This window comes from Leptosomus discolor, chromosome 9, assembly GCF_034619465.1.
Source record: "Leptosomus discolor isolate bLepDis1 chromosome 9, bLepDis1.hap2, whole genome shotgun sequence".
NCBI lineage: Eukaryota > Metazoa > Chordata > Aves > Leptosomiformes > Leptosomidae > Leptosomus > Leptosomus discolor.
In genome coordinates, this window is record NC_141399.1 from 18,120,184 (window position 1) to 18,144,648 (window position 24,465).

At 42.5% G+C, this 24,465-nt stretch overlaps 1 protein-coding gene across 1 annotated transcript; it reads right to left on the reverse strand.

The window, feature by feature from the left end:
• Window positions 1-3,588: 3,588 nt before the first annotated feature.
• On the reverse strand, window positions 3,589-22,712 carry LOC104342763 (inter-alpha-trypsin inhibitor heavy chain H4-like). Its single transcript, XM_086469951.1, has 22 exons — window positions 22,638-22,712; window positions 20,095-20,255; window positions 19,568-19,672; window positions 18,732-18,894; window positions 18,518-18,628; window positions 18,305-18,433; window positions 17,324-17,440; window positions 16,616-16,784; window positions 15,494-15,610; window positions 13,778-13,959; window positions 12,709-12,891; window positions 12,080-12,219; window positions 11,294-11,448; window positions 10,759-10,791; window positions 9,200-9,232; window positions 8,513-8,582; window positions 8,229-8,275; window positions 7,622-7,735; window positions 6,817-6,991; window positions 5,221-5,375; window positions 4,258-4,360; window positions 3,589-3,664 (listed from the first exon to the last, which is right to left on the reverse strand). The coding sequence occupies exons 1-22, from the start codon at window positions 22,710-22,712 to the stop codon at window positions 3,589-3,591; spliced, it is 2,613 nt and encodes an 870-aa protein (XP_086326077.1).
• Between the last annotated feature and the right edge of the window lie 1,753 nt (window positions 22,713-24,465).

Sequence of the window (24,465 nt, forward strand, 5' to 3'; positions counted from 1 at the left end):
TTCCAAACTTATTTACTTTGAGTTTTCTTTTAATCAGATCAGCCATAGCACGGCAATTGTGGTCTCACATGGCAAAGAAGATTTCCCTACTGTTACCTGACAAGGACAGAAAGTCAGTGTGTAGGAAACTAGAATGCAGACATACATGAGGAAAGAGGGGTGTAGTGGGAAGAACTGAGATGACATACAATTTGATGGGTTAGATGGAAAGAACAAAGGTAGTGGCGAACAAAAATGCAACAGAAAAATCAAAGAGGAAAAAAACAGAGGAAAAATATACTTACTGTTAAATTTATGGGAGAGACAGGCCTTCCTCAGGAACAAAATCCTTTACTAAAGGCAGAAGTTTTATAGAAGAAGAAAAAAAATAATTCTTGGGGGGTGGGATGGGAGTGATATCTCTGCCTGCTAAATTTAGACAAAAATGATGAAAGAAAACAGTAGTTGCTGCAGAAGGTAATACGTTACTGAAAAATGATGAAGGCAGGGAGAGAAACAGGAAGGAGTGAGAGAAGACCAGAAGACTGAACCTAGTACGGTTAAGTTTACACGGTGCTGAGTTTTTATTCTAGATCATGAATTAGAAGGAATAAAATAAAATAAAGTAATGATCCATTTTGGATCCTGAGATAGGAGCTGTGGGACTGCCTGACTACAGGGCTGGTCCTGTACTCACTTGCTCCATCAAAACAAAAAAAACCATAGCAGTAGACAGCAGATCTTGATAGAATCATAACAGTTTTGGTTGGAACAGACCTTCAAGGTCATCAAGTCCAACCTTTGCCCTAGCTGTATCAACACCACTAAACCATGTCCCTCAGTACAACACCTACCCGTCTCTTAAACACCTCCAGGGATGGTGACTGTACCCCCTCCCTGGGCAGGCTGTTCCAATGCCTGACAACCCCTTCAGTAAAGAAATTCTTCCCAATATCCAGCCTGAACCTCCCCTGGTGCAGCTTAAGACTATGATGTACCTGGCTGACGAAGTTTAGGCACAAGGCAATAGCGGGCACAGCCTCAGCCAGAGCTTTCCTTGTTAATTTATGGGGATAAGGCAAATGTCCAGAGGTAGCAGGAGTCCTGTTGGCTGTGACTGAATTGTCAGCCAGAAGCTGACCTCAGGGGCTCAGACTGCTTTTCCACGTGGCAGCCTGGGAAACTCCCACTTACACTGGGGGAGATAGAAAAATCCCCTTTTAATATGTAGTTCTTCCAAGATTCCTACAACATAGGAGATAACTGCAAATGTAGCTAAAGGTGACAATAAGGGGGGGAGAGAAGTAGAGGACAGACACTTAAAGGTAGATAAAAATTTTACTCCTACTGCCAACTGGTACAACGCTGGTTAAAAGAGAAGAGTGAGAGAGGTACTGCGTATTCTGCATTGGAATTAGAAATTACAGAATGCAAAATACTCATTACTGTGCCTGCCTTCAGCTTCTTGAGCAGGGGAAGGGAGCTTAGGAAAGTACAAGTACAGAGCTCACTTTGGGGCTTGGAAATGACAGGAGGAGAGTGCTAAAGAACAAATTAAGACACAATTCAAGTGCAGAAGAGTGAAATGGAACTTACTTACAGAATGGAAAGCACGTGTGCAGAGGAGAAGAGCACTGCGGAAAGGATTTGGGAGTCGCAGTAGCCAGGCACATCAGCAACATAGGGCTGCTGCAGAAAAGCCGGACATCCCAGTGGGTACAGCTGGTGAGCACTGCTTTTAAGACCCGAGAGGCACCATCAGCTGGGGGTGGCCACGGGTGCAGCTCTGGGCACAGCACCTCAGCGCAGTGTAGGCAAACTGGGTGCGGTCCAGAGGGTAGGAACAGCTTTGCAGAGAAGTTGTAGAAAGAATGGGGAAAAAAAACCCTCAACTGTGTAAAAAGTTGCTATGAGGAAGGCTGACATCTGGTTTTCTTCCCATCTATCAAGGGTAGCAGGGTCTGCTGCTTTGCAGCAAGGCAGAATTGCATTAACTGCAGGCTGCCTAGGGCATTTGGGGAACTTGGCATTGCAGGTTTAGCAGATGGGTTAGAAGAGCATCTCTCCAGAACGGTCTGTGCATGCTTGAGCCTCGCTTAAAGCAGAGGGGGCCAGTGACAGCTGCCCTCCAGCTGTGCCTCACTGCTCCCCAATTTCAGTGCTACGTGCTGTCCCTGCAGTTAGCAGGCAGGTGGAGGAGGCAACTCATAGGCACCCTATAAAACAGGGAGTTTTTAATTTGGGAAGTCCACTGACAAAACCCAGCATCAACCACATGTAATTCAAATACTAAGTTAATTTATAATGGAAATATTCTGCTTTTCAGATTGATAAACCCGTTTATGATGTGGTGAAGCAAGCAATCTAGTGTTTCTAGTTTCCAAATTCCACATTGTTGTGCAATTTGTCCAGGCAAATCTACATCTTGGAAGTACCAGCAATTCACGACGGTGTATTTTGGCATCATGTCTACACAGTTCTTTGAAAAAACAGGCTTCTAATTACATGGTTTGCTTTATGTTACGGACTTGGGCAAGAAATTTCTTCTCTTTTAGTACATTGCTTTAAAATAATAAGGTTTTTCCAATTATGTGTTATTGGGAGGATAGAAAGCAACTTTTGTTAAACCTTCCTACAACGCTGGCATGTTTATGGGTTCAAAGATACACAAAATAATTTTGGAATTAAAATTTATGAAAAAACCTGAAAACTAAAACTACAGCTTGCATTCCACAGGCAGAGGCTTCTGTGTGTACGTTTCCTGTGAAATGTTACCTCAGTGCACCAGGTTGTTTTGAGTTGTTCATTATTTGTAAAACATCTTCCAATGTTTGCAAAATGTTGTGTGAAATGGTGCCAAAACAAAAGCTGCTAAACTTCAGGGTTGAAATGCTGTCTTTTGCAACAAGTCAGAGGTCTGTTTCTCAACAAGTCAATGTCTGTTTTGCAGATATTTTAGAACAGAGCCACAGGAATTTTGCAACGATGAATGGGCCTGCAGCCAGTGTGGGCTGCCGTCCCCACTCATGCTCTTGCTGCAAATTTTGTCAGCTTTGAATGTTCTTGCAGAACAATTTCCAGAAGACCCCACACACAGCAAAACTGTTTGGTTTTTTTTCTCCATAAAATAAACTGTGAGAGAAACTGTAAACTAATACTGCTTTAAACTTCATACTCTTTTTACAAAACACACAGTTCAAGCACACCATCATTTGTAACTGGATAGAGGGTATAAATTTTAGAAATCTGTTACTGTTTGCATGACACATTTGTTGGATTGGGTGATACCACTACTTATTTTTATTTGGAGACCTAAGTCAATGTGTACATATCAAACTGTGAGCTGATAATGTCAATTTTATTTACTTCATTGACACAAATCTTCAACAACATAACCACACTGAGTGTTAGAAACCATTTTAAAATAACAAACAAACAGCAAGGATGTTCACATTTTGAAAGTATAATTATTTTGAGTTAAAAAATTTGTGATATTTATGTATAGTAATAGGTAAGGCTTTAACTGTGTGGTTTTCCTGACGAGAGAAAGTACCAAAAATATTTGGAAGAGTATCATTTGCATAGTTTTCTTTCCCAGAATACTCTTTTCTAGGGAGTTAGATCTATCGACCAGCAGGAAACAGGATCACTGGCTGATTCAAGCCTGTAATCTTTCTTGTATTGCCTGAAACAAAATCAAAACAAGAAAAATTTGTGCTAAAATAACCAAAGGGCAGGCCCAGAATTGACCTTACATTTGCAGATGGTACCAGGCATCAGAGGGACTGTGTGTGGGCAGAGCTGGCACCTCTCCGCTCCCCGACCCAGAGGCAGTGGTGATGGGGACACGCAGGGACAGCGAGCAGAAGCTGCACACTCACAGCATTTCTTCTACATTGCAGGCGCTTACTAAAAGCAACTGAAGCATAAAAATTTTTTCTCATGGTAAATCCAGCTGAGGAAAACCCCTCCCGTATCCATGCAAACAAGGTGGCAGAACCTTACTTTATTTGGCATTTTTTTAATGCAAACTGTAGCCCCAGGCTATGATTTCCTTCCCCCCTATAAAATAGGAGCCTTGAGTCCTGCAAGGTTAAGCATCACTTAATCAGCAACAAATTCAGGCTGTTAGGGAAAAATTCAAGCACAAGTTCCTATTGTTTACACCAATATTCTTACAGACAAACACTCGGTTTAATTTCTTTTAATCTCTGGTATTAGCTGATAAACCACCTCTCAAAGCATGTACATCACTCGCCCTCATCCCCTATCTGTTACCTGGTAACTCTGTGCTCAGATCCAGAAACATTCAGGAGTCTTTCATCATCTCTCCAATTGATGTTGGAATTATTCTCAAATTGTGCTTTTGAATAAAATTGACCTAAGCAAGAGACACACAAGTTATTTAAAAATACAAAACATCTGACTTTGTTGCTCACTTAACAAAATGGCAGCTATAACACTGGGAAAGCAGCCATCTGCCTCAGAAAGCAAACCAAAAAGTCCACCTTTGGAAGCTCCCTTAGTAATTTAAGAGAATTCATGTTTCAGCTGTGATCTCCTGTTATCCCTAACACTCCTCCACAGAGAGATTCAGCCTGTCACTTTTCCTATTTTTTTTGGGGTGGTTTTAGAATATGTAGCCTCTCCATTTGCAAAGGTTTTGAAACAACTTCAGCTTTAGTCCCATCAAGATTTTTGGAGCTGAGATGTTCAGGACCAGCTGGCTTTCCTTTTGTAGTCCTGATTGTGTACAATTTTATGTCCATTATTTACTGTCCATTATTTGACATCAAATGAATTTGCTGTGTAAGTTATGTCATTCCATGGCATTATTGAGGTTAAGCCCAACTATTTTAGTCTTATTTTAACATTTTCTAAACCCATAAGATTCGATTTAGGGTTCTACCACTGGTGAGCAGAAAAGCATTATGTCACATTTCCAGGGTAAGACCTCCCATCTTCACAGCGCAGGGTCTGGATTGCTGTGCAGTAGAAGGTGATGTTAGAAGTTTGAAAAGAACAAACTAAAAGTAAAGTTCCTTTAGAACCCCCTGAATTACAGCATTCCTGCTGCCTTGCCTGCCCACTGCTTTTCATAAGAGCTTGTCAGGACCCAGGGAAGTAAAATCTGAATAAGGGCTTATGATGTGGCTGAAACCCCTCCCACTATATGCTCATTTCAGGAGCTTAGTTACAAGATCAGCCTTCTTTGCTGCATACATCTGTAATGATACATACCCAGAACTCCACTGACTTTGTCAGAAAAATGGTTGGTGTTCAAGAAATACAGCCCAAGGAAATCATCTGGAAACTTTACAAGGGAAATTTTCACTGTGACTGTATCAGACAATGATGCTGTAACACTCCTTTCCTTTTCAACTGAGACTCTCAGCCTAGGAAGTAAATGGTGATGTTATTTCCAAGAAGAATACGAAGAAAGAATATATATTTACCTAGCTGACATTAATTAACTAAAATAGTGTAATTTTTGCCTTTTGTCTCTTCGCAGTTAATTTTTATGATCTGTTGGTGGTATTTTTAAACTAGAAAATATTAGGTAACACATCTTTTCTCTCTGCTGCACAACAGATCTTCCCCATGTCAGTTTACATGCAAATACACCAACAGACAAGAACTTTTTCCTGATGAAAACACCTTATTATCCATAACGACAGGAAATGCTTGGAGAAAAAAAAAATTTTTTTTGGTCATTTTAATGAGGAAAAAAAGGTAGACTAGATAAAATAATTCAATCTATTTTATGAACAAGTCAAATACTTTTTCATGGATATTTCACAAAGTTTTTCAGACCCTGTCTGTCTTGTAACCCATTAACTTTATTTTGAGCCCCAGTGTGCTTGCTTGTAGAACACCAGCATCCACTGTCATTTTTCTTGCAGATCAGGTTAGACAAAAAAACCACACCCACACGTGCTGGCGTGCTTAGTGTTGTGGTTGCAAGGGCTCGGGTGTTGGTCTGAAGCAGGAGGATCATTTTGCTTGACAGACAACAAATTACAGAGGGGCATAAATCCAGCATGTTCTTGGCTCCGTTTGGATTACAAACATAATTGAAAGCAGTTGTTTTAAGACTTCTGTAATTGTCTAGAACTGCCTAAAAGGGAGGGAGTGCTGTGTGTCCTGTCTGCCCCAGACTAACAGCAGATCCTCCTGGAGGTTTATTCTGGCAATGCAAAAATCTGGTGGAACTAACTACGTTCAGCTCTTTCTTGTGTTAGTGAAGGATCCTGCTCTAATTAGCCCGACAAATTAAGCCTATGTTTAAAGTACCCTTTATCCAACAGTGGGAATTTAGTTACAGACAGCTATTGAAACACTTTATGCCTTCCCATAAAAAAATGTCAGCTGCCCAGATGTGAGTTATTGCTAAAACTGAGGAGAAAGAAAACTTCAGCCTGTGTGGAGCCAACTGATGTGTAAAAGAGCCAGTAAATGTCAAAACCATCACTTCGCAGTACTTGCTCTGCGGTTGGAGGAACACAAAGTGCCTCGTGGCAGCCAGCACAGTGGTGCCACAGGGGCTGCTATGCACCGCAGGGGGTCCTTTTCCTTGGAAGCAGAAAGGCAGGCTGGTGGTGCAACTGTTTTGATTCTCTTACACATGCACGAAGAATTAAAATCAAACCTTTTTTGTTCTCCATATTTGAAATGGGGGACTGTGAAGGTGCCCCACTTCTGGTCACATTGAGTTACTCACTGGGTAAGTGGAAGCAATTACTTGAAGCAAATGTGAAAGCGGAGGCCTGGATTAAAAAAAAAAAGATGATCTGACATGTTTTCAAGCTTGGGAGAGGATGGGGTGACACCCCTTACCTCTGGACAGTGGATGTGGCTGACTCCATCCATGGAAGCTGAGTGCTCTCGTTATTGTGCCTTAGGATGATCTCATGGGTGGAGACATGGATTTGCACAGGGGGATTCACATAGTTAATTTCAAACCGCACAAAGTGATTTATTCTGTCCCCAAGTTTCCCCGTCACAGTGAGTCCTTTAATAACATTGATACAAATTTGTCAAGTGAATGTGTTTATAAGGTACGACTGATCTTAATAAAACTACTTCAGCTTTGTTGCTAAAGCAACTTAAGGGTCTCAAATCTGCTTATGGCACAGTACCCCAGATCCATGTGTCCCCAAGGCTGGAGTGAAGTCACTAGAGTCTGTTTACCCCCACGTTGCCACCTCCTCTCACAGAGGTGGCTCTGCTCCATAACTGAAGCAGCTGACAACAGGCACCTGGGGCCACAGCTCATCTGGCTACAGGACAACAGAAAAACTGCAGCGTGTTAAGAGCATGCATCTTTCCATTAGCATGTGGGGAGCATGGGGTTTAAGGTCTCTGCGCTCTCAGAAGACCCCAAGGGTTGGGCCAGGGAAAAGCCTTAAAGGCCATGGATGTGACACCAGGAGGAGAAGGAGGCGACCCACAACAAGACCTGTGAGAAGTGCCCTCAGCTCTTGCACAGTGAAAGTTAGTATTGCCTAATGGAAAGAAAAAATTAACTACAGCTTCTGGTCACTGCAGGGCAGCAGGTATGATATGGCCCTTCATGAAAGGGGGTTATTCCCAAAGACACCAGCTGCTCTCATAGACCAAAGTGATTCTCCCTGTCACTCACCTTGCTCTGGATCTGACAGCAGGTGGCCAGAGGGATGTGCTTTTCCATCAGTATTTAAACAGAGTATTTCATTTTGTTTGGGTAATTGCAAGAGAAGCTGTGGATACTCGTTGGCTGAAAAGCCAGAAGAACAATGTTAGCATGTAAAGAAAAAACTAGCCTGTACCCTTTGGATAGGCACAGCAAAACTACTTAATCAATTAATGCCTAAAATATTAGTTATAGCTTTTATAGAATAGAAAGATTAAAATCAACACAATAATAATTCTTGAAAAGCACACCCAGACACAGCATCTTGATAGAAAAGAAAACAGATTTTTAAACTTAAAGAGTTTATTATTAAGGAAAACAAGCCCTTAAAAAAGCTGAGGCTGAAGATCTGTTGTGCTGCATGTCTGTTTGTGGTTATATCCTTGAGTCAGAGAGTCTTTCTTGTGGGGTACGGGGCTATTTTTCACTTATGTGGAAAGAACAAGCCAAGGTTTTTCAAGAAGATGTAAAGGGTTTTCATAGAGTTGATGCAGTCAGAACAAACATTGTTGTATGAAAACCTGTATGTTGCAGTTACATTAATTATTAAAATGGGACTAATATATATATTACTTACCAAGAGGTTGTGCTCTCATTTTGTCTCTTAGCCTGACAACTGAAATACTTAAAATTAGAAGGATTTAAAGAAACATTTTTCTCTAAGTCAGCTGATTAACTGGGAAGAATACTGCGACAGAAGCCTTTTTGGCAGAGCTCTTCACTGACTTCTACAGAGAGCTTTGCTTAAAACAAGATGTCCTATGGGGAAAAAATGCACAACATCCAGTGCCTATTTCTCTACTTTTTCAATGGCTGCTATGCAGCATTGAACCAGGATGCCCACCCTGGCTTCTCTCACACGCGACTGAATAACTACCTTCTGACAACAGCTTCTTGTTGCTGCCAGATTGGGGCTCAGGGCGCCATCGACCTGAAATAAAAGGGTTTTCCAATGTTTTGTTGGTTTGGGGTAGTGCCTTGCGTCTCCCTCCCCACCCTTTAAAACAGAGAATCCCTCCTGCTTGTTGCCCGCTGACTTTTTTGGATACAGCTGTGAGTGCATGTGTGCGGATCTTATGCAGGCAGCAGCCAGTGCCTTCTCTGCTTGGCACTACAGGAGCTCTCAGCGATGCCAAGCTCTGTCTCTGCAGTGCCCTGGGATTTCCTCCTTGCAGGACAGGCGTTGTCATTGGGCAGACGGCTGTGCCCCACATTGGCTTCACCCAGCAAACCCCAGGACTGGGAAATTATTTTTTTTACACTCATTTCCTTTAGCTTACTAATACGTGCTTTTTCCAGATCTTTCACATGTATTTTCAGGAGGTATAATAATTTTTTATTTCTGAAAAGGGACCAAGATTTTTTTCAAAAGTTTATAGTTCATTACAAAATATGTGTGGACTGAAATACATATAAGAAAGACTGAATTGTATATCAAGTGGGCATCCACAAGAAAAATGTGTTTATTAAAGTAATGTTGCTATGAACCTACATATGAAATGCACTTTATAAATTTATTCTGAATAAAAACAAAGGAGAAGTACTTACCAGAAGGTGATCCAGTCCTCAGTCTATAAGCATCTGGAGAAAGAAAAGAGAGTATTTGTATTTTATTCATGACTGTATTACATACCTTAGGGAAGTATTTCAAGCATCAGATCTGTAATTCCCTAGCTGCATCTGTCTTCTTTTCCCAAAGTAAACTATCTGCAGTAATGAAGTCCACAGAACATGAGCATTGATCCCTGGAAAATATTTCCAAACAAAAGATGGAAGCGGACAAAAACTATTAAGAACTTTCTGAGGAAGGGATTTGCAAAAAGGGATTTGATTGTCGGCTAGATGCCTGGGGCCTCCCCTGCCTTGTGCATGGGGATGGGGAAGGGGGGAGTGGTGGTGCCGGTGCAGCAGAGTTGCCTGCCCCCGGTGTGAGAGTGGGTGCTTCTGGTGGAAGGGGGCACCCGTCACAGGAGGCTCTGCAGAGGGACCTGCTCCATGCAGAGCTACGGCACCAGCAGAGACTCACAGCATGGTCCTTCTGGAGCACTGCAGCCCCAGACCAGAGCTGTTACTACCAGTTAAAATCAAGTGAGCTCAACATGAGGAGTCGCAGCAACACCCAAAAGAGCACAACAAGACCTCCCTTGGTCCCAGTAGCCTTGCGTCCTGTTTGTCCCTTCTCCTCCCCGGCCACTCCAGCCGTGCTGGTCTGTCACGATGGAGAGCAATGGTGCTCAGAGGTGCTCTGGTGGGCACCAATCCCAGGTCCAGTGGGGACATCCCTGTGCCCTCAAGCAGCTGTGCCTGCCCAACCATCACACCAATGTAGGGCTCAGTGTGGCACGAAAATCTTCTCCTCTTGTAGCCAAAGGGAGCTCTGAGGCAAGCGCAGTGCCAAGTCCTGTGTGCCCCCTGAGCAGGGCAGGATGGTCACTGGGCTGTGCTTCTGGTTAGAGAGTTTTCTGCCATTAAACTCCCCCATACCTCTTTGAAACACATAACCTTCAGAGAATGGGGCAGCATTATAAGTCCCTCAATATACTTCTGTGAAAGAACTACCAAAAACAGGGCTCTTCACCTATAAAAGCATTGCTATTATGATGTATTATCATAGCTGAGATTATCAGATTAATAAAGCTGGAAGTTTAAAATTAATATTCAAACACATCTATTATTTCCAGAAAGAGAGAGAAAAAACAGCTAAGTCATCCTCAGAAGTAATTCCAAAATATCTTGAGCTTAATATTTTGACAGATGCTTCACACATGGCAGGAAGAAGCAGAAAACATCATTAGCACTGTTCACTTGAAGAACTACTTCTCGTGAGTAAAGACAATTTTGGCCTTTGAGACTTTCTGAATGGAAGTTTTTCTCCCTTTGACCATGTTACCCATTCAAACCCTGCACAGACCTTGGCAGTCATTGCTTGCATTTGGCTTCACACATTTTTCCAAATCTCAGACACTTCTCTCTATAGAACAACCACCACGAGTCTTTTGGGGGTTTTTTTGGTTGTTTTGTGTTGTGGTGGGTTGGTTAGTTTGTTTGTTTGTTTCCATTAGAGACTGTTACGGAAATATGCTACTGGAAAAAAAGAAAACATTTACCTCTTACTGGAAAACTGCTGGGCTTCTCATTATCTAACACAAGGAAGAGGGAGAGATCAGTGACATACAGTCAACACTAAGTGACTTTACCAATGTGCAAACCAGAAAACTGGGACGAGTGGGTGCTGGGCTTCAGCTGACAAGCTTTTTTTGTCTTAAAGGATAGGTAGATAGAGCACATGCAAGACCCCTAGCGGTGGCATGCTTTCCTCCCCTGCATTCATTTTTCCGCTTTAATGCAACAGAGAAAAGTGCAGAATCCCTTTGCAGTGACAGGAATGCTGAGTGACAACTGTTAAATTACTTGTAGTTAATATTTAAACAAATTATTTTCCGTTTCAAATTTCACCCCTTCACCTTTTAAGAAAATTCTGTATCATTTATTTTGAAAGGAAGGTAATCCCCGAACTCCTGCCTCCAATGTGGTCCATTACCATGTCTCATCACTGTAAAATCAACCTATACTGCAGATCAACACCAGATTGTCATTAGTAACAGCAGCAAATTGCAGGGGGCTGTTCGATGCTGCATTTACCAGCTTCGGTGGGTTTGTTCGCCAGCTCCATCTGCTGCTGGCCAGAGGGTTTGGTGACCACCATGGAAGTGAGGGGAGTAACAAAGCTGTACCTCAGAGACAGCTCTAAGACTTGCGCCTCCAGGGTTTTCTGGTCCCCTTCTTGTGCTGAAATACTAAAGTCTGTGTTAATGATGAAGAAATAACGTATAGAGACTATGAGCAAGTCATCTTCAGATTCTTTTTCGTATTAGCTGTGTCTTAACAAATATTTTTTATTATTGAAGGGTGAGTACTCTTACGGGGATAATTAAGATGCTCACGTGCTTGAAATTATGGCAATGCTCGTTTGCAACACTGGAGGCTATGTATGGTTCAAATACATAAAAATAATAGACACATGATCTATGAAATGTCTTATGGACATACTTCTTGTTCTCTTGACAGGCTATTGCCATTCACCTATCTACAGCCAATATTTCTGGGTATGCAACAACAGCTCAACACAACCCATGCAATTAAAATCTATTTCATAGTAATGTCATGAAGAACATTTTATATTATGTTTTCAGATGTGTATATACATACACATATATACACATTTAATGATACAGTGCTATCATAAACTGAAAGGCACCTCATGTTCCTCATACAATAATGTAATATTCTTCCAGTATACTATGTTGTTGATACTATCTGCATAAATATTTCTGTTTCTTTGTGTTTTCTGATCATATAATTTGTGAATAAGGAATTTGTGTTTTAAGAAGTTTGATATTTGTAATACAAAACATCAGAATAGCTTACGATTTTTCCAGAAGCTGTTGAATGGTTAAGTAAGCCCACAGTCTCTCTATGAAATTTCCAAAGATGTAACTTTGATTTTGAAACACTTGCTCCTTCTCTTTGACCTTTGCTTCTTCTTTAAGAGTCAAGTCACTAGCATGCTGAAGTGGGAGAACACTGACCGTCAAAATAACAGTTCCAGACTTCTTTCATAGTCACATTATTAGACTTAAAAGAACATCTTTCAGTACTAAAGTGCCCTTTCTGTCCTTCAATTTTGTTCTTTCTCATTGGAAAATGCAACTCCAAACTACCAAAGCGGCATGTATTTTGGATACACATCTCTGGACTTGAGACAATGTTGAAATTGTTCTGTTTCAACATTTTGGAGATAATTCAGATTTCCTTCTGAAAATACAAACAAGTTTCCTGAAAGTGTTTGAAAGGCTTTAAATTATTTGTGGATATACTTCAATTTGTAGCAAATTCAGGAGGGGAAAATTGTTCGCTTCTCAAATATTTTCCTAAAAGCTGAATCCCCCAATGTAGAGAATATATCTTGCACACAAAAGACTTCCTGAAGTCTCCTGTTGCACAGTAAAAGACGGAAGGGAAACATGTTTTTCACAGTTAGTAAAATAAACACTTACTGACTGAGCTTTAATTTCTACTGGCAAAAGATCAAGATCATTGCTAATTTTTCCAGATACTACAATTTCAGATCCTTCAAAAAACAGCTTGAAATTGTTCTTGGTTAACCCCTCAACGGCATTTTCTGGATACTGCATTTCGATTTGCATCAATATTGGGGTAGCCACCTCTTGATAAAAGCCCTGAAGAGAATCAGAAAGAGAGAGAGAGTGCACAAATGACTGCAAAATGATGCAAAGCACTATGTTGAATGTCTAATACCCCCTTAACAAGAAGGGAGCAAAGCTTTTTCTTCAGCAGTGTAAGACTGCTGCAAATCTAGGAAAAAAAAAAAGTTTCTTCACAAGGTTCAGCACACCTTCTCCAGCCAGGCTGGCGATGCCATATAAACTGTATTTCCCGTGGTAATTTAAGTACCCAAGCAGCATCTCCATTGTCACCATCCTACCCAGTTAGGTGTTGCGCTTTAACCACTTTTCACACTCGATTTTTTAAGCTTGACTAATCCTGAGGATTAATCTTTCTCTTTCTGGACTGGGGCTTGTGTTAAGCAAGTCCAGTCTCTGCATGTCCAGCCAAAACAGGTAGAAGTGGCTTCCCAAAAAAGAGAATGTCCCGGAAGTTGTAACCCCTCTCCGGGTGGTCAGGAAAGACCCAAGCTGGTGGTGCTGCAGAGTCAGTTTGCCTTTAGGTGCCTCAAACTACCTGCTGATTTTTAGGGAAACTGTAACAAAGAGCTTCTAACGGTGGTACTTCAAGCAGTTTGAAATTAGACCCAAGAACAGAAGTTTTTCCACCATCACCTGCCCTGGACAATTTGTCATTTTGCAGAGGTACAGAAATATGTGTTTCTAGGTTTGACCAAATACACCTGATTAGAGGAGGACTTCAACTGTGAGTCATGATTAGGGTACAAACCCTCAGATACTCCAAAATTGCCTTCCTCCCTTCCCAAAATTAACAAATTAACTCAAACCCAACTCTTCATCTCAGAAAGTCTGCTAAGACTGGACTAGACATAAGCAGTAGCTGACAGATGGCTTTTCTGGCATATTCCTTAGTCCTGACCTGGAGCTGCAAGGATGCATCAGCATTTTCATATATACGACGTGCTATTCCCCCATTGCTTAGGGACATTTTCTCCAGGAACTTATAACTGACATCAAACCCAAAGCCAAGGCAGAAAAGAGCATATTTCCCATTGACTGCTTTCTGAATGTTTTCTTGAATTAGTTCCACATTTCTCTCACCTGTAATTGAAACAAAAACATATAGTTGTTTGTTTGTTTGTTTTAAAGTACAGAGAAACAGCAGTGGGTTTAATAGAAAATTCTGCCTAAAGTCTTTTAAATATGATTCAGAATAAAATATTAAAAATATATGGAACAGAATTCCATTAATCGAGTTGGAGATGAAAGCACCACTCTGCGTATGGAGTGCCAGAACCTGATTCTCCTCCTTAATGACTTTTACTAACCTCTACTCATGCAGTCCTGGCTAAGTGCAAAATATTTCACAAGATTATGGGGGACAGAGGAGGTTTTTAGGACAAAAGGCAAACACACTACACGTTAACTGTGCAAGGGATAGAAATACTTGATCAACTGGGAAGAAGGGAGAAGAATGGATTGGTTAATGGTGTAATTCAGACAAACTGCAAATTAACTCAGCCATGCTTCTCTCCCAGCCCCTTTGCATGTCAAAGAGAAAAAGATTTTCACACCATCTTCTTATCCCATTTGAAGAGCTGCTGATGGCCCTGTATGGAGAGCTTCTCTATCAGCATCTCCAGGCAGGAACTGTCACTGCCTGTAGCAACACCACGGGAGCAGCTCAGATTTTTCCCTTTCAAACTGCTTTGCCAAGGAAGGCAGTGTATGCAATAACGCTGCATGCATTCGCCTGGCACTCCACCCCAGCCTGATTTCTAGACAATTTGTGGATGTGCAATGTACTCATGGATATTTGAGACTCACTGTGACTGTGCTGAGGAGTCAGCACCAGGGGCTGAATTTTAGGTAAAAAAAACCCAACAACAAAACCCAAAAACCATCCAAACAAATAAACCAATCCTGAAGCAGTATGGATCGCACAATCTGAAAGGCAGACTCGTCTTATTAGAGGGTTTACAGCCGAATTAAAATTGTTGGCCTCAGAGAGAGGCTGGTGCCACACAATACTCAGACAAACTCCTGTTCAGAACAAGCGATGTTTGTGCCATTGCATTGGGAGTTACTGTTTATCTAACCCAGTATTTCTATTTCAATCTTTTTGTGCTATCACAGCTGATCACTAGTTAAGAGCTAGACACAGAAAAGAACACAAAACAAGAGGCACTTTGAAAATATCTCAAGTTTGGGGCAAGAAGGGTGAAGCAAGCAAGCTTCAACAAGCAATACCTCTCATATGGGACCGTATACAATATATGCAAAATGTCCATGCTTCAACTTTTAACAATTTTACTTCCATCTTTTAGCTGTGCCTGAGTATCTCCAACAAGTCCTCGAGTTTATAAACTGGGAGGCCAATGGTATTTAGCAAACCAGTTCCCAGCTAAAGGACATGTCATGGGCAGGCAGGCTCTGCCATCGCTTCTTACAGCCCTTGCCAAAGCCCGCTCATAATCATCCTCCTTCTGACACAGTTCCAGTGATAGCCCCACCTGCTTATACCAAAGCTCTTCTGAAACACAGACTGTCTATCAACATCAGGGATCCAAGTGTAAAAGACAAAACAACCCAAAAACCTCAGGGAGGGAGAGGGCTGAGGCTAGTATTTACTCACCAGAAGTGGGCTGGCCGTCTGTCAGCAAAATAATCATGGAGACACTCCGTTCTGGCAGCCTCTCGGCTTTATCCAGCATGCTTACAGCAGTCAGCAGGGCACGATTAATATCTGTGCCTATAATGAGAAAGCAGACATCACTCACCTAAAAAAGGATAATCACCTGAAGAAACCAATGCACTTCATCTGCAGAGGCCCTGCAGAGTTGTTTAAAGTTTTCTGCAGGAAGTAATCCTTCAGAGAGATGAGGATTTAGGGGTTTAGCCTACTGGGCTTAATTACAGTGTAGTACATTGCAATGGCAATGCTGGAGTATTCTTTTGGGAGCATTTTCCACACATATGTCATAGGAAATACAAACACGTCTAGAGCCATTAAAAAGGGCTTAAATAAACACACTGTCATCTGCTAACCTACATTTAAGAAGCATTTCCTAGCCTTGTTTGAGAAGCCAAAGAAAAAAGATTGGCACAGGTGGGCTTTATTGGTGTTAGCGCCTGGGATAAGAAAACCTACATTAATACTAACAGCATAACACTAACAGGAGCTACAGCCTTTTAGATGCACTTAGAACTAAATAATAAAACAAAACACACCGAGTGATGCAGCAAATGAAATGCTTCATGCCTATTTTGACTCTTTTGTTTCTGTAGTGTGGCTTACACAGGAGTATAACTTTGGATGCATTGCATTTTACAAGGGGACTCTTGATATTAAGAAAATCAGCAGATTGCTGTCAAATGTTGAATGAATGGCCATTCTTCTGTAGGAAAAAAAAAGTACTATTGGGAAATCTTCCAGCCATCTCTGTTATAAAAATCTGAAACAAACTTTTGTGGCTTGTATAGTTCATAGATGCGATGTAACCATCTCTCTATATATCCATGTCATAATGTAGTCACCAATCCATCCATTCCCATAACGAGCCTTTCTATCCCACTTATCACTCATGAGTGTCAAAAACTATGTATTAAAAAAGTAAGCATTAAAAACTTGCTTTCTGACCACTGAGGGTGGTTCTGTGGCAGTAGACGACTAATAAAAATAATAATTTTTATTCTAAGGAAGATACTATATTGGGTGCATGTTTGCGGTTACAAGCATCTAGGTTGTGCCTCGTACCTCCACTAGCAGAAAGAGTTTGCACGAATCCTGCAGCACTTGCCACGTTCTCTGCAGCGGCTTGCAGCAGAGAGCTCTTCCACTCCACCACTTTGCTGTTAAAGGTGATAAAGCTGAAACGATCTTCGGGGCGGAGGTCTTGCAAAATTTTCAACAGGGCATGCCTTGTCTGTTCCAAGGAGAAAACAACCACTTTGAATAGTTCTGCTTCTCTGCCAGAACTGGGATTGGAATTGCTGTGTAATAAGGGGATTTCTCTACAGCAGTATTCAAGGTGCAGCCCAATGCCCTTATTTAGTCCTAATGATATTCTTCAGTTGAGACCATCAGAAGTGGCCAATTCACTTAACTTACAGACACAAAAACACACCTATGAGGCCTGTAGCCTAGCAAAGCTACATACACAGTCATCAATAAAGGTAAAACAGACAAATTAATTCCTTAAACTTCCAAGAAGCAAAATATTCTGCAAAGACAGAGACAGAAAAAGTGTTCTCCACCTTAACGTTTGGTACCTGTGAGAGCAGCTGTATCAGAAAAGTGTTGGTTTTTAATAGCTTAAATCTGGGCATACGTATTTTCAAGTATTTCCATATGTCTGAAAATTTTGCATGTGTTTCAAAACAAAGTGAAATTTACTGTCACTTTCTCGAAAGACTGGTGTGTGCAACTGATGCAAGCAGAGGCCAGCACTCTGAGGTAAGTTACCTGTTCAATTTTTCTGCCTGCCATGGAGCCACTTCGATCTATAACGAAGATGACATTTTTGGGAAACACTGGCATTTCATGGGGTGCAAAGTAATGCACAAAATACCCATTGACAATCTGAAATAAAGAATGTGAAATCATGTATAAAATTGTATCTAAATAAATAAATATTGCATCTTAATGTTCTGGCATAGCAAGAAGGAGAGTGTGTGCTCAGCATTCCGTTCTTCTAGATAAGCCCAAATCAAAGAACTCTTAAAATGTATTTCCTAGCAGGAAGCTAGACTATCTGTAGAGAGCAAATTACAAGAGAACAGCATACATATGTTCAGATAATATATATATTATATGCCTCACTGCCACACATATGATACACCTGTATTATCACTGTCTATTACGTTACCTCTTTATTTATGAGCACATCTCTGCTCATTGACTGTGACTGCCATCTTTTAGCACATCCGTGTATACTTCATTAGGGAAATGATATGGAAAATAATGTACTTTATTCCCTAGGGTATGCATTGGTCCACAAATATTTTTAAGTTCCTGCTCTCTTTAGCTATGCCTCAGTTGTCTCAAAAACTAAAAGAAAACCAAGCAGTCATTTTATTAGTTATATAAATCACATTCCTCTAAACTTCATTTACAAGACACCACAAATACACCTTAGATTGCTCAAAATAATAATAATAATAATAAAACAATGTAAAGAGGCATCTATAAAGTGGTAATATAGATTTGGTATTAAAATTTGAAAGTGACTTTTTTTTTTTCATGGATGATCCATTCTTGCAATGTGTCTGGTGTCTCTGGGGATTTGCTGACCATTGCCATCAGTTCCTGCTGACCCTGGATTAATGGAAATGGCCTTTCCTGTCACTCAGCATTTCAAAGTAAGTGTTGCCATTTTGCTAACTGCACTTCACATATGGACATATCTAGGATCTGAAAGCACTAGTATTTCTATTTCTTTTTTACCTCTATATCACCTGCAGCGGCACCTCTCTCAACATCATAACGTACAACAAAATCACCATTGAGGAGGGTTTCCTCAAGTTCAGGATTTACCTTCTGTTGATCTACAGTTGGCTTAAATAAAATATGAGCCTGCAAAGTAATCAGAAGAAAAAATTTAAGGCAACGTAACTTAAAGATACCACCAGCAGTAACATCTGGCATCTGCTGCTTTACCTTGGTTTCATTCTGCACTTTTGTGAGCGCCTCACTTAACTCATTTGTCATAAACGTGCTGTCTGTCTCCAAGAAGCGTATGCCTTGGGGCTCGAAGATGTGCACATCAATCTGACAGTGGAGAAGATGTCAGCATCAGCATCTCGGAGGGAAGGCAGCCGTGCCTGAAAAACCCCATGCTGCTCCTTGCCCAGCCCTTGCTGGGGCAGCTCACCTGGAAGTGCTTAACAAGCTGCTTCGGTCGGAGCTTGATCAGCAGCTCGAACTTCCCCAGCTGCCGCTTCAACAGCTCCTCATACCTCAGCTCAAAAGTGACTTTGCTGGCGGCTGCAATGCTGACAGACACATGAAACTGCTCCAGTTTTCTGCCTGTGATTCTGGGGGGGTAGAGAACAGAGATTTACCTCCTACTGGGAAGGTTCGCTTGTGGTGGCCAAAGTTTATGAAGTGTGCTAAATAATGGCCAAGGGGCTGCATAGAATGAATAAAAGAACAGTAGCAGTGAGTCTTATTCATCACAGAGATTTTTTTACCTTGCAGGCAGTACTGTATACATCACATATATTACACCAGTGTGCTACGGGTGCTGCCTATGCAAGCTGAGAAATGGAGCAGAAACCTCTGCATGCTTTAGACTGGGATCAAGCAGAACTGGGACTGAATACATGGGAAGCTCAAAAGCATGATGTCTGCTCAAGTGCCACGGTCCTCTGCGCTTGAAGGGAAGCAGACTCAATGACTGAGCATCATCCCAGCCCAGCAAGGTGCTCCCATGTGACAGCAAGTCCCAGGGCAACATTAGACACTGACACCTCCCACTGAAGCCCATTGCAGGACCAGATATAAATCACATGTACATGAATATATATATACATATACGTACACACATGCACACACACACCCTCTCTGACCCTCCCAACAAGAACCCAAGGCTGCTTTTCACATTTATCTCTGCTGAGAGGTGGCTGGGTCCAGGGCTTAACCTGCCCCCAGCCGAATGAAAAGCTGAGAAAGAGCATTGGAGCAGCCTTACTCAGGACAGCAACGTACTTGACGAGGCTAGCGCTCTGCCCACGTGAGACCGCAGTGTCATATTCCTTTTGAGCAGAAGCTCTCTCCTTTATTATTCCTGGGTATACTTTATCATCGATGGACCTGTTTGGTTTCCATAAAAATTAATACTAGAAGGAAAGCGCTGGGGAAAGAAACAAGAGGAACGCTGCATTTCGTGGCCCTCAGGGCATGAGCAGGGGACACTGGCTCCCACATCCCTCCCCATCCAGGAGAATGCCAGGAGCCACCACCACAATATAGCCTTCCTCCTTGCAGGGTCTCAGGGAGGCTGGAGCAGGAGAAACACTACCGCCAAGCACGTTTGTCACCCAGCCTGTGCAGCGGGCTGGGCACCTTCTTTCTATTTGGCTGCCTCCTACTTTGCCCCATAAAGCATTTTGTGCAGGACCCTCTAGAGCTCATCTGTTTGTGCTTTTTGCTCAGCATCTCCTGAGAAGAAGGATTAAGCCCCCCCCAGCCCCCAGAGCTGCTGCCTTCACACTGCAGGTAAGGACTAGCCCTACATGGAGAAGTTGGTGAGGAACGCCGTCTTGGGTAACTCCACTTCAAATGTTGCCTCTCTGGACTCATTATCTCGGTTGACAATTTTGCTGATGATGACTGTGTGAGCAAACCGTGATGTGATCTTGCAGTCCACATGGAGGCTGTAGATTTCAATAGGATGCTGGAAAAAAGTTAAACAGGCTGAAAAAGAACCACTCAGTTTTTGCTCCCAGGCAGTCCTCACCTGTGTGATGTTACTGGAAAAGTTTAATGAATTCATGAACTCTTAGAAGGATCAGCTGGAACTGGGAAGGAGAAATCACTCATGACCGGACTGGCCATCTGCTTATTCACATCTCTGCGGCTGCAACCACAGCCCCATGCAAAATCTGCAGCTCCATCTGCATGTTGTTACTCCACAGAAGGCTTCTGTCGAGCCTTTTTCTGTGGTCTTCTCTCCTCAGGGTACTCTGAAGCAGCTGCTGTGTCACCCCAATGCATCGCCCAAGATTAACCTCAGAAAAATCAGATGCCTCTAAATGCTCAACTCATGGAAAGAGACTTGCTAGCTCTTTGCACAACTGTTTATTTGCTCTCCCAGCTGTTGACTTTGCTGCATGTTTTTCAGCTTGGTGCCTTGTGTCACATATGATGTTTAGCAGGTTTGAAACCCCGCATGGGCCTCCAACCCCTCGCTGGTTGCACAAGCAGGGATGCCCTTTGAGCACTTGTGTTTCTCCTGGTCTGGTGCTTCCAGGGCACCCGGCACTCAAGGGAGGAGGGCACCATCCTGGAGCTGCTCAGGAACACCCCACAGGGTGGCTGGACTAGGAATTGCCTGGAGCACCCACCTCCATAAACACCCTTCTTTTGTATTTGGGATGTCTGTTTTAGAGGCCCTACCTGTGTTTGAGCAGTAACACTAAGAAGCGACACTTTCACCAGCCTCACAATAGCCCAATAGTTTATTAAAGTTAAAAAGCTCAAAGCAGACCATCACACTTATATTTTTACTTATGCAGCCTCACAAATCTTTTGAATGGCTAATTGATTTTTAGGTTTTTTTGATAATTCATCTCCTGTGCTTTCCTCACCAATTAATAGCATCCACTGGCCTCTTATTTAGGGCATGGCCGAAATTCAAAAGTTCAATCAAGATAAACATGGCCATTTAATACAAAGCTGTGACCACAGCTTTGGTCTGGGGCATCAGGGCAGGGAGATGCCACAGCCAACACCATGTAAGTAATGGATGGTTGCTTCTTTTTTCGCTATACATTGCTGGAGATGTTCCATCTCCTGATGCCTACTGACAATCCAAGACAATGGAGAAAAACCCAAAAATATTAATTGAGAGAACAATTTCCTGATCCTGGCAGTTTGGGTGCCTCTCCCTGCTGCCCTCCCCCAGCAGGAGCCCTCCCTGCCCAGGCTGGGGCTGTCTCTCCTAGGAGTGTCTCTTCCCAAAGGCTTTCTGAGTATCCTCGAGCACCTCTGCTCACATTTGCTGCCCTGCTGTGCTCAAACCTGCCCGTGGCACTTTCAGAGGGGAGGTTTTGTCATGACTGAGGAGCACCGAGCCTGGGCTCATTGGGTCAGCGCAGGCACATGGTGGCCATTGCTGCCCATGGAGCATCCTTCTGGCACAGGAGGAGCTTGCTCTGTGCAAAACCCACCCTGCCACCATGTGCCAAAGGGATGCTGCAGGGCTGAGGGGATGGGGACCTGCATTGCCTGCCCTTGGCCAGCCCCAGCAGGATTTTAGGCTGTGACCCACACAAACGAGCACACAGCAGGGTGCCGCACGGTAAGGTGCATCGCCGTGCCCTTAGTGAAGGAGGCAGGAGAGAACCAACCCCAGGTGTCTACTTGAAAGCGGTGGGGAGCAACTTGTGGCTTCTCCCCAAGGCACTGCAAGCCCATACACTATACATGCCCCTGCAGCAGCCACAAGACCTACCCCTGCCTCCCAGAAACCCACCTGCATTTCAATTGCATTTCACACTTTTCTGAATAGGCACGATGGAAATAAAAACCTTCCAACATAAGGCTTCTTCTGTTTCTCTAATACTGACATTTTAAAAATAAGACCAGTTGCATGCACCCTGAGATGATACGAAACAAAGCTGGCTTCTTCAGATGGTACAAATAGCTGTGTACTCCCCTCTTTTCTGTTCTATATTAAGTTGTTAAATGCCTGTCAGAAACCTCCTGGCACTGCAGTGGTCCTCGTTCGATCCTGCTGTAATGGCACTGTGCCAAGATCCAAACCTCTCCTGGTGGCTGAGGGAGACCCACTGAGCCTTCAAATTCGGTATTTACATCCCTGGGGAAAAGTGTGATCAGACATATCTGCAAATGCCCTCCCACCACTTTTACACCACAACAGCCCAAATAAATAACCAAAAAGGCCTTAAAGGGACCCAAAGCTCTGAAATCACCACACAATACACCTGAGGTTCCACAGGAGGTAGCTACCTGCATGGTGGCTGGCTACCGCAATACCACCAGATCACCAAATCAGCAAACAAGATATTGTTAAAAAATATAATAGAAGAAATACCTTTTCAGCAATAGTTTCTGCTAATACTGTGAGCGAGGAAAAGACGATCAATGCAAGAAACAGTCTCTCCTCCATTTTGGAAAGACCATTTTTTCAAACGAAAACTCAGTTTATCTTAATCAGTTAATGAGTAACTTGTACTTGGGGATATTACATAGACTTTGAAGAGACCCAGAAACTTAATATTTACATGTTAAACATAGGTAAAACTTAGACTCAGTTAAAGTTTATTTTTCCAACAAATCTTTGCTGTTAAACATTAGAATTGTTATGTTTCATAAAGCATAAAGTTAAGAATTCTTTAGGTTTTCTTTTTAAACTTAGATCTCGCTGTGGCACATAAAGTCCCACAGGCAGATGAACTGGTCTGCGCAACAAGCTGCATTTTTGGATGCCCAAATCTCTGCCATATCCAACAGTAATAATTTGAAAGGGCACATCCTTAACATTATCTGAAGCGCTTCAGAGATTTGGAGATTGCCAAGACACGTAACGTGAGATTGTACAGCTGGTGACTTTTTCAAACCTTGTGCCTCCCTGCCCAACCGGCCCATGAGAGGCGTGGAGTGGGCCTCTTGAAACATCCTTTTTTGCTTCCTCTGACAAGCCATAATCCTCACTTGTCAAACAAAGTCAGTTGTGGCTTATCTTTAGCTAAAGAGTAAAACCAAAGTAATCAGACTGTGCCTGGACTCCCTCGGGAGAGATGTGCCAAGCCAGTGCTGTACGTACATGTAAATAGATCTACGAAGAAGACACAAACCACCCAAAAAAACAGTCCAACAACATCCATGCATGGGAGAATGTCTGGCCTTGTCCGGCTCTAACACAGCTGTGATGGATTCAGCTGAGGATTCTGCAAAACTGCCTTTAGCCTGCTCGCTCAGTGGGAATGTTTGCACAAAAGGTTGGTGCTGGGAGAGCTCTGCACCTCGAAACTGAGTGGGATGACTCTTTTCACCTCCTATTTTATCACAAAATCTTCATCCAATGGGGACTTGGAACAGTTCTTGTGAAGCTTTTGTTGGTCAAGAGTTGGCTTGTAGCCCTGAAAAGAGAAATTCTCTTACAAGTCCACAGTTTTATACACAAGTAATTATGGACAGTGTTATACTAACATAATTCCCAAAATACATGCTCACTCATGTGGTGTTTAGGTAGCCTCCTAATGCAAGACAGCTGACATGACTATTTAAAAGATATTTCTCCATCTGAGTAGTTGTAATAGCTGACTCTTCTACAAAGCATTTTAAACACATTGTGGGGAAATAACTGGTTTTTTAGGCATTAAGGTAGACAGACCCTAGGCAGAACACATTTCAAAAGTTCGTCTCCTGAGTGCTACATCTGGGGAAATCAAGGTGAGAAAATGGGGGTTGGGTAACAAAGTGTCATGAGCCATTGCTGTCTGGGGTGCCTCTTCAGGCCTTACTTGGTTTATTGGAAAGCGTTCAGAGGGCTTCATTTGTTCATTCATTCCCAGTGCGAGAAAAAGAAAACATTTGAAATCTTGAAAATATCAACAGGACAGGAAAAATAACACCCCTCAGGGCTGTAGTTCAGAGGATCTCTTAGGCATATGCAGCTGCTGCGTCAGCCCCTAGTTCCTGTATTTATTTAAATGAAAACACATACACAGGTAGGTTAACAAGCAACCAGCTGGTGCTGTGGAGAGATGCAATCCAGAAAGACCCCCTCTCCCCTCAGCCCTGAGCAGATGAAGGCTGAATCCTGCCCTCCCTGCCCATCTGCCCTGTGCTGGCAGCTCCATGATAGCAGACAGCCCTTTGTCAGCTAAACCTACAGTCTGTCCACACAAAAACACTTT

Excerpts from the sequence above, each read along its gene's own strand:
- LOC104342763 (XM_086469951.1), bottom strand. The coding sequence starts at position 22,712 with ATGGAGGAGAGACTGTTTCTTGCATTGATCGTCTTTTCCTCGCTCACA. Across the intron at positions 18,629-18,731 it reads AGCTTGTTAAGCACTTCCAG|ATTGATGTGCACATCTTCGA; the intron begins GTGAGCTGCCCC and ends CTCCACTGTCAG. Across the intron at positions 10,792-11,293 it reads GAACAAACCCACCGAAGCTG|ATAATGAGAAGCCCAGCAGT; the intron begins GTAAATGCAGCA and ends TCCTTGTGTTAG.